We start from the raw sequence: 10,596 nt of genomic DNA, 5'->3' as shown, positions 1-10,596 counted from the left end.
TCGACTCATCAGCTTTGTTTTTCGATGTTAAATTATTTGCGGAAATTAGGGTTTTTCCATGCCTAGACCACAACCGTTCTGAACGCCAGGTAGCGCCAGGGCTCCGATAGGTTTTTTTTTTTTTGTTGGAAAAGAAGGGTATTTGCGCCTGTGTCGATGTCAGTTAGGCCACCTACATTACACGCCTGTAAAGTTTTTGGCCTAGCTGACAGGCATTTTCGAAATAACTTTAATTTCCACCACAATCGCGTCAGCGCTACCCGGCGTTTTTGACTGGTTTACCCTTAATATAGGGCAACCCTGATGTCCGGTAAATAAAAACATTCGAAACTGGCAATTTGTTCCGTCAAACATGACATGGGCTATCGCTACACTTACGCCCCTCTAGAGGACGCATTTGATCTGACACTGGATACACCTTGGCAGTTGGGAAGAAGGGTTTTTAGGGTCTCACCTGACCCGTGCCCCGTCGTTCCTAGGCGCTCCAGCAGAGCGCAGCTGGGGATCAGCATGGTAGCCTCTCTCGCGGTCGCTTCTAGTACCTAACTTCAAATGCGATCCGGGCCGGGAAAACGTTGTCTGGTGGCGCCCAGATTTTGCACAGTGTCTTCACAAGTTCCTTACGATCTTTAGAGGGTGCAACCTCAATGACTTTTTTTTTTTTTGATACGGGCTACCCCATATCCGGGTCTACTTGACTGAGTGACGGAAAAAAATAATTCGACTTACCTCCTTTTGCATCATATGCATAAAAGAGTTAACCCCTTTTGCAAATTTTCCAATGACATAACTCCAAATTCTGGACATGTGAAAAGAGTTAAGTCGACTTGTCTCCTTATGTTGCGTGGAGAAAAGAGTTAAGTCCATAACTCAATAAAAGAGCGTGATAGTGAAAAGTTTCAAAGTGCCAATAATATTCTTTTTGGAAGTGCATTCCATCTGCATCATAACATTTCTACAAAGTTATGTGCAAATAGTTTTTTTTGATTTCCTGAAAAGTGCGTATTTTGTACTTATCCCCTTCTTCCACTTCACAGCCCAAGTAGCCCCGGTCTCCCTTACTAGCAAATATGAGTGAAACCCATGCATAGTGTGCTGGCAGATTTATGAAAGTGTTTCGTTTTGTTTCTATTTTTTAATCATAGGTCCGTTCTCCGTACCTTTCTTTGGCTCGGTCTTTTGGCTTAGTTTGAATGCAGACAACTGCCTTGAAAAGATTCTGGATTCCGTCAAGCCTTATTGGCCAGGATTAGTGAGATATTCAGCTTTTAACAAACTTCATGTCATGGTTAATGATGCTGACCACATCGCAAAGGTAAGTTTCCGTCATATAGCGCGTTTTTAGCCCCGACCCTCTCCTTTTAAAAGAGCATTAAAGCAGGCTTGTGCAATCGCTCTCGTGTCCGTCCGTCGTGTGTGTAAGAGAAAGGAGATGTGTTAGAGACTTAAAATTTTCAGGGTATCTTGAGCTTCACTCCTAGAAAACAAAACGCGTGTAGCAAATCATGGCAACCACACTGTTAAAAAATTCAGATTAAAATGTCAGATTTTGGTAATGTAATTACTATCACTTCTTGGTTTTTAAATTTTATTACATGAAATGGTAATGAAACTTCAGAGCAAAAAGTTCTGAAATCCAAAATTTGTGTAGTGATAATTCTAAAGCTGGCAATGAGATAGGAGCACATTGGTATCATAATTCAGGACGTGCCCTAAAATTGAATAATTTAAGTAATAAAATAAAATACCAGTGAAATTTAATCCCGCAAATTTTGTCGTTCGTAAGCATGTCTACAATCGTGAATAAGAAAGCACTTAAACCAATGCCAGATAAGCATTTGTTTCCAAAAATCGAAGGTGCCACACACATTGGCTTGAAGCGATTATTATTCGTCCAGGACCACTTACCCTGCACGGTGATCTCGCGGGTCGGTCTTACTGCGGCCTTGACAGGAAGACCGATATTAGACGATAGAGGCCAACCGCGCGATTCCTCATACAACCACCCCACTTGCGCAGGGGTGGGCTAGCCCATCCCATTTCGTGGGTCGAAATCGTGAATTTCGGAGGTACGGGGCCTAAATGGTAGATTTCACCTATGAGAGACCCTGTGCAAAGTCCAGGGCCTGTGCGACAACGTTTACCCGGATCGCATTGCGATTTTCGTTTTGGCCCAACCTTGGCGCCAAACAGGCACGCCATCTTGTAGGCGCTGCACTGCGCGCACGATGGGGCCGAGGCGAACGACTCGGGCTAAAAGTGTTACCCTATGGGTCCTTCTTTGTATCAGATATGAAGGATCCGTGCTCCCGACACACGCGACGTGTCTAGGGGCCTAAACGTGCGCCCGACGTCACTCGCCATTTACTCGCCATTTACAGAAAATAATGCCGACGTAGCCCTAACTTTTTATTGCATAAAAACCGAGGGCACACTGGGACCTTTCAGAATCAGTAATGTCTGCGGGGTAGCGGTGAGGCGGTAAATGGAAAAGGCAAAAAAAGTCCAAAACGCCTGTGTACTAGGCTACTGTGCACTACAGGCATGTAGTGTAGGCAGGCTAAGTGACGTCACCACAGGCGCAAATACATGTTTTTCAAACTTTTTCTTGTGAACGCGTAACCGCTACCCCGCAGACATTACTGATTCTGAAAGGTCTCAGTGTGCCCTCGGTTTTCATCCAATAAAAAGTTAGGGCTACGTCGGCATTATTTTCTGTTACGGGCGAGTGACGTCGGGCGCACTTTTAGGCCCCTGGACGCGCCCCGTGTGTCCGTGGCTCAGATCCTTCACATCTGATACAAGGCAGAGCCCATAGAGTAACACTTTCAGCCCGAGTCGTTCGCCCCGGTCCCAACGTGCGCGCAGTGCAGCGCCTACAAGGAAGGTGGTATACCTGTTTGGTGCCGAGGTTGGGCCAAAACGAAAATCGCAATGCGATCCGGGTGAACGTGTCGCACAGGCCCCGGACTTTGCACACGGTCTCTTATAGGTCCACTGTAAAATGCTTGCAAAACTTTATTCTTTGCAACGTTGCAAAGAATTTGTGAGCATTGTATTGCAAAGAATTAGTTCGTATTGCAAAGAAGTTCTTTGCAAGCTGGCAGAATCCTTGCAAACAATGTGGTTGCATTGCAAAGAAATAGTTTGTAAGCTTGCGAAGAACTAGTTCGTATTACGATGCTTGAAAATTCTTTGCAAGCTGCAAAGAAAATAGTTTGCAATACGAACCTATTCTTTGCAAGCATTTTGCAGTGTCGAAACTACCGTTAAGGCTCCGTAACTCGAAAACGTTTTTGGGATGGGATGGGCTAGGCTAGGGTGGGCGTGAGGGGGAAATCACTAAGGTTCTTAGTGGGCTATTTCGTGGTATTTCTCCTACCATTTCGGTTATTTCTCGCCTATATCGGATTATTTCAGGGTGTTTCGCGGTATTTCGCAGTATTTCGGGGGTATTTCGCGACTATTTCGTGTCCATTTGGTCCATTTCGGATGAAGGTGTACATACTATTTCGCAAGCGATTTCCACCCTCGGGCATAGTACGCAGTAAGTTGTGCGTAAGCGGTAATTTCTTTGCATTGCAGGTGTTACGAGATCGACATTTCTCCGATAAGCCTTGGATGTTCTACGGACCTTTAAAGCCAATAATTAGGGATGGCATCTTTACCAGCAATGGCGAACCTTGGCAGGCACACCGCCTTGTCATCACGCCTACTTTCCATGCGGAGGTTATGGGCCGCTACGTTGAAATTCTTGATATGGAAGCAAAAGAATTTGTTGACAAACTCTCCGGCATGCTTCACAAAGACGTGGACTGCAGTGACACAATGATCCGAACTGCGAGTTTCATGGCAATCCGAACAATGATGTCTTCAACGTTAAACGAAAGGGAATGCAGTATTTTGGAAGTAAGTTTATTGGGAAATGTTGCTTATGCACTGTTAAAGATAACTGTCACCTGACGCCAGACTGCGGGATAACACTCCTGTCTTATCACAGAAATGTTGTTTTCATTTTGAATCTTCTTAAAAGTTGTGATATTCGGCCTACATTGACCCACAACGAAAACTACTCGGTAGTACTTTGCTGTACACGTGGAAGAAAAGAGTAGTTAATTTTGTTAGCAACACATTTCGTTACAATTTGTATTATTGCAATTTTTTTTATTTTACTAGAGCAAAACAAAAGTGACAACTTGGCCGGAAACTTGGTTTCCGAGATTTTGATTAATGTTGTATTTCGACAGTATGTTTTTTTAAAAAAGCAGATTAGGCTAACAAATTGTAAATTTGGTTGTCAATTTAATAAAAGGGTGGTTGGCCCTCTCGCCCAACACAATCCTTGAAAAAACATGAGATTCTATGAGATTTTAGAAGGCCCAATATGTTGTCGATTTTACAAATCACCAATAACATCTTTTTTTTGTGCAGGAAATCATTAGCCTGGTTCCGCGCGCTTTAAAATCTGTTAACCGACGCAGCCTCAATCCTTTTTTGTGGCCTGATTGGATTTTCAAATGGACCCAAATGTATCGCGATACTGAAGCTGCGAAAACCCTTTTTGATATGCTCATCAATAGTATCATCCAAAGGAAATCATCGGAGATCCACGCAACAGCCTCCAGAGAACGACAGTTAGCAAGCAAACTTGGTTTCCGGGTTAGTAAACTTGCAGTACTTTTAATTCAGTCTTAATTTTGGAACAATATTTTTGTCCATTACTGGATTTGTTTCTAACATGAGGTGCAGGGAAGGATACACTGATCGAAGGGGAAACAACTTGCGTAGCGTACTTACTCGTACATCTGTGTATTTTTGCAACAACGCACACTAAAACGTGCTAAGGCATACTAGGGTAGTACAGTACATTGATAAATCAAATAAGCCGCAACATACACAATGCCTGAAAGGATGTGGTAAAATCAAGGCCTCATATTTTTAAGCGTTTCCTGTGATGCCTTTGAAAAGGTGTTTAAATAGTATGCCTAGCCTAGAAAGGAGCTGAATATGTAATAGTTACAGTCCACTACAATTGGGCCCTAATTTAAACCTGAAAATATTTTTTTTTCGTTGTTTTTATAATCACGCTTTGAACACTTTTCTGTGTTCAAATTTACATTTACATTTTCAGTGCAATATTGAAACGTGTGCACTATGGCGTTGAATACTACCACGTGCATTGCAGTTCACTTTTTTGTGATGTAAAAATTTTCCAGCACTAAAAATGATTATGGCTACTAGACCATTCGATTCCACTGCAAAATAGTGAAGTTCCTCAACTGTTAGGCGAGGTAGGAACCTGAAGTTTAAGACTCAGCGAAAAATCAAGGTCGGTTCCGGAAACTACATTAACAATTGCTTGAATTAAGAGGGGGACTTTTTTCAAATTCAAGAGTCGGGCGACTACGCTGCACTCTAATGTCCATTAACAATACAGTGGGCCTTTGATTCGTTCTTTTATGATCTTTGTGTCCATCGACAACAGTATCATGCCCAAACTTGTCTTCATGCACGTCCTACATGACAATGGTAATTGTCACCATGGGTCTATTCATGGACTTAGTTGTGACTATGGTTATGGTCATCCCCCTTGCCAGGAAGCACATTCGCCATGGCCATGCATGCTAGCCCGAAGAGTACGTGCAATATGCGAAATATTGAGCTACTGAAGTATGAAAAGAGTCGACGTTTGAGTACCACATCAGCCAACGCCTATAGAGAGTTGTTGGGGCAATCTAGAACATATTTTCTACTATTCCGCTGAATGCGTGTTGTAAATCAGTCCTTAAACATATATTCAATGAATTATATTGATTTGTCAGACAGTATTTCATGAATAGACTTTTGAAAACACAATTTCTCAAGATTTTTCGTGTACGTACCCCATTCCCGGTTTGAGCTGCCGCGCCTCGACGCCGTTGTCACAGGTCTGAAAAGAGGTTGGGTTCTTTATTATATATCTTAATCAAAAACTATACTCGAGTATTTCCTCGGTCCTCGGTTTAAACACATAGGAGCCTTTATCATAAAATTTACTTTTTTCGCACAGAGGGTTTATACAAGTAAGAACTCCGACTTGCGTCTTCTGCTGTACTCTGAAAGTTATCTGCCGTTTCACCAGCAGTGACTCGGTCCAAACATAACGGATCGCTATTGCACGTACTCTGAATCAAAAAGTTCCGTTAGAACGGATCGTGAAAGCAGATGATATAAAATTGAGACCAGTGTGTAGTTTCCCACAGGGAAAATAGACGACTAAAAGACGTCTTTAATATGTCTACATATAGATCGAAGATGGTCTAATAGACGTCTAGCAAAGACGTCTAATAGATGATCTAAGTGCACACTTTCGTTCTTAAATTTAGAATCTTATATACGTGAGTAGATAAACTTCTTTTTATCGTTAAAATACTTTCAAATTTTTATCCTTTATTTAGCATTTACCTTGTTTTCCATAGTTTCCCTTCTTCCGCCTTTCTTCACGTCACTTTCATTGTCAAGTTTTACCTTACCTTTAACCTTTACCTGAAGTCGAACCTGCGACCTGCGTCTTGGAATCCCGGTGCCTTAACCACTAGACCACGGGACGATCGCTGGGGGAGGGGGGGGGGGGGCTAACTGCGGGTATCTATCTTCTGAGATTCCAAGCGGCTTTCTTGAGGTGTAAAAATTACTTAGGCCTTTTCAAGTGAAGCCCTTCACCACGTCCATGTTGTCTTTAACACATTTCAATCCAAAGCAAAGGGAAATATGTTCAAAATTTTCGAAATATCCCGCTCACCCATGGCAGTGAACTGCACATAGATGGCGCGTAGGGGTAATTTAGACCAAAGGTAGATATATCAATATCAAGATATTAAAGATGTTCATAACAATATTGCAGATAAAGTGATATGTACTATACCTAAGATATAATAATCAAAACTTTGGTAGTACAGTGTCCCTTAAATTCTTTGTTTTAGATATGAGGTACAAGGCTTGGTCTATAATATCCTTTTAAAACATATGTTTTTAAAAATCTTCCGTCCGGTTCCGTCACATCTAAATAAAGACGTATGTTAGTTGTCTCCACTACGTCTACACTTAAACAGTCTTTTTAGCCCGCCCTTCTGCTTTTAAAAAAGCATTAAAGCGGGCTTATGCAACCGCTCTCGTGTCCGTCCGTCCGTCGTCCGTGTAAGAGGAAGGAGGTGAGCTAGAGGTTACAAATTTAAGGGTATCTTAGGGGTCACTCCTGGACAACGAAACGCCTCACTGTTAAAAATGTTTGAAATTTCATTACGCAATAAACATTAATTTTAATAAATTTGTCATGAAATTTAATGACACTCTTAATTTAAGAACAGTGTTATTAAATTTAATGGCAATTTCATTACACGCTATTGAAATTTCATTACACGCCCCTTTTCAGTGCATGTTATGACATTTTCATAATAATGTTGTTAAATCTTCATTACATGATTATTAAACAGTTTGGAAACTCCCTCCGGCCAGTGGTGGCATAAGACCACGTTACACCTCGACCACTCTCAGGTAATCCTCGTGGCCTAGTGGTCAAAGGCGAGGGTATTCCAACCCAAGGGTTCCGGGTTCAACTCCCGGTAAGGTACGGTAAACTTCTATGGTTACGGCCTGTAAAATCCGTTAGTTGGTTGAGGAGTTGATGCCATAAGGGTTAGAGCGAAACAATTTTTTTTAGAAAGTTGTCAATTTTTTAATAACATGTGTTATGAAATTTCATTACACGCTATTGAAATTTCATTACACGCTATTGAAATTTCATTACACGCCCCTTTTCAGTGCATGTAATTATGACATTTTCATAACACTGTTATTAAATTTTCATCACGAAAATAGCTTCATATAAATGTTATTAAAATGTAATGAAAATTTTTTAACAGTGCTGGTGCAAATCCTGGCAACCACCCCTAAGGGGGTGAAAGGGGGTAGCAAAGAAATAGGGGTTGGTCCAAAAAGTAGGAAAAAAATATTGTCCGTTCGACTCTATCTTGCACCGTTTGGGCGCTAGAGTGCTTTTTTCGACGAAAATACGGAGATAATGACCACGTTGCGCATAAAGACGTACTAGGAGGCTTCCAATCGTAAAATGGAAGAGGAAATAACCCCCAAAACAACACATTCTGAATTAGGAACTACCTTCGGATTTGCCGTATCTTTCACTATTTCGGCCCTAGAGGTGGATACATTGAAAACAATGGCAAAAAGTCAAGTTTTAAGACTGTTTGACAAAAAATACAATCTAAAAACTGAACTGGTTCTTTTTTTTTGTATTTTTCTGAAGCAAAGCAGAAGGGTGGGGTGTGGTCACAGTGTTGCCCCGTTAAAGTCTTTTGTCATGTGAAAGGAGCAAATCTCTAGCGCCGCAGGCCCTCCACCGGAAGTTAGTTTACCCAAATATGCAAAGTGATTTACCGGTCACATTATTTATTTGGTTATGTTCTTCAGTAAATCGCGAGACCATCGCCGCCGGCAGGCCAAGCCGGCCCGGCCCCTGCCGAACGGAGTTGCCGGCGCAGCGAAGTGGAGCTGGCAACTCCGTTTGGCGGAAGGGCGGGCCTGCTTGTTAAATGTTGGTGGTGATGCGTAAGGTTAGCACTGTTGTTTGGTATGAGGTAGGTAATAAGTGTGGCGCCATACTACAGGTCTTCAAGTATGATTTGATTTGAACGACATCCGTCCAGCGGTGGCCCGATATGGAGACGAAGAGCTGGATTATGAGCCTGACGCGACTCCCGCCCACCCTCTCTACTGTTGCGAGAGTACAAGCATATGAAACATCAAACCAATTAGTTGTTTTCAGTGTAGTCTTTTAGTGTAGTTTTTGATTTACTTGATGAACTAGGAGGAGACATCTCTAAAGACTGAGCCAGCTGCAATTTGCCTGGCACAAGTCTCAAGTGTAATGTTGATAATTTGCTGAGTACTGTTTATTTATTCAGCTTGAGCTAAGTTTACTATTTCCTGTTCCAAAATATGATAAGGTGGAACTTCTCTTTTGTAAAGTTTTCATCTCGGTCATGTTAGATCCTCATAATCAGAATCCAGCTCTTCGTCTCCATATCGGGCCACCGCTAAATGTCCAAAAACAGCCTAAAATTGTGATTTTTGACCATATCTCCCAAACTTTGGTAGAACGGATATGAAAGCAGATAATGTTTTCGATGCATCTCGACAAGACAACACGATTTCATTTTTTTATTTTTTTCTGTTTGACCGATGGTTCTGAAGATATGAGTGAGAAACGCTTTTTCAGGTAATGAAAACGATGGCGCAGCGGGTTCAAACTTCGTGGGTACTTACTTGGATGTATTCCGCACCTTTTAAGAGATAGCCGTTTCCCGGATGACCCTTAGACTGACCCCTGGAGGTCAAAAAGTGGTGTTTTAGCCCTGCAGACCTAGCCTAAGGGCTTCCGATGGTTCCAAATCGACCCTGCAGCTAAACTTAGGATATCTTGAAGTACAATAATCCATGTCGACTTTTAAGATCCCAGATTTTCACTCCACCCTACTCTAGAAGCAATCAAGATTTTGGTCCACAGTCCACAGGGTCTGTGAATTTTTGCCTGATCCGAAATAAGCATGTGAACCTAATTCGGATCAAATGAAACTAGTAATTAAGAAACCGACCAGCATCACACTCGGCAGTTGTTTTAGTGAAAAAGACGAGTAAACGTCATATTCTTGATCTGCTGGAATGCCTATTGCGGGAGATCGAGGTTATGTAAGAGTATATTTTACTAAATCGACATGAAATGCAGTGAAACTGGCAAATATGGTCCTTGACTGTCCTGGATGATCAAGTATGGGTCCTAAAGCAACCCTTTGAAATAACCTGTGACAAAACAAAGTAATAGTGAGAACCAAAACAGTTTCGACCAGCATTAAATCGAAGCTGCTCGAAAAACTCGACTCAAGGGTTGTGACTTTTAAGCCGCTTTAACCTCTACCCGCGTTTTAACCTGGCATGATATTAGGTCGAATCCACGTTTGAAACGTGTTCTCCGGGCCTTCAACTAAAGATTGATACCTGGGTTGATGCGGCATTATGCGTACGTACCAAGTTTTGTCAATTTCATTAAACCACAACATTCTCCCATCCCCTAAACAATGAATATTCATGTTTAAGTCACCCGCGCGAGGCGCGCGGGCCGCACTAGGACGAAGCGATGGTATTTTCTGGTAGAAAACGACAAACCTTTTCAACAACAAAATTAATACCCATACATTTTAGCGAGGGAGCGTGTGTAGGTATTATTGATCCGAATTGGGGGCTGATTCGAAATTGGTTCAGTCGCTCTAATAATGGCAAATCGACTTGGCATTCATACGAATTTATTTTGTCATTAATTTGGTAATTATCTCGATTTATTTTGGTAATTTTTTTGTCGTATCACAAATGACAAACAGATGACAAAATTATGCTCTAACAGGCCATACATGCGGGTGCCCGGGTGAAAAAACGTCGACAGTAAGTTTGCATACAGAGGTATACAAGCAATTGTATAAAGCTGTATAAAGGTAATTGTATTACATTTGGTAAAACTGTATTACTTTGTCAGTATACCTTTTTATA

The 10,596-nt window shown here is 41.8% G+C and overlaps 1 protein-coding gene across 1 annotated transcript in view; it reads left to right on the top strand.

Annotated features, from left to right (window-relative positions):
- Positions 1 to 10,596, top strand: part of LOC113212737 (cytochrome P450 4c21-like) — a 50,389-nt gene that overhangs the window by 37,483 nt on the left and 2,310 nt on the right. The window contains exons 3-5 of the mRNA XM_052270605.1: positions 1,146 to 1,315; positions 3,586 to 3,909; positions 4,432 to 4,659. Of these exons, the coding sequence (XP_052126565.1) occupies positions 1,146 to 1,315; positions 3,586 to 3,909; positions 4,432 to 4,659 (722 nt within the window). The remainder of the gene's footprint in view (positions 1 to 1,145; positions 1,316 to 3,585; positions 3,910 to 4,431; positions 4,660 to 10,596) is intronic.

The sequence above is a fragment of the Frankliniella occidentalis genome, unplaced genomic scaffold, assembly GCF_000697945.3.
Source record: "Frankliniella occidentalis isolate FOCC.00 unplaced genomic scaffold, Focc_3.1 Scaffold129, whole genome shotgun sequence".
NCBI classification, from domain to species: domain Eukaryota; kingdom Metazoa; phylum Arthropoda; class Insecta; order Thysanoptera; family Thripidae; genus Frankliniella; species Frankliniella occidentalis.
This window is presented reverse-complemented; position numbering and strand designations above follow the sequence as displayed.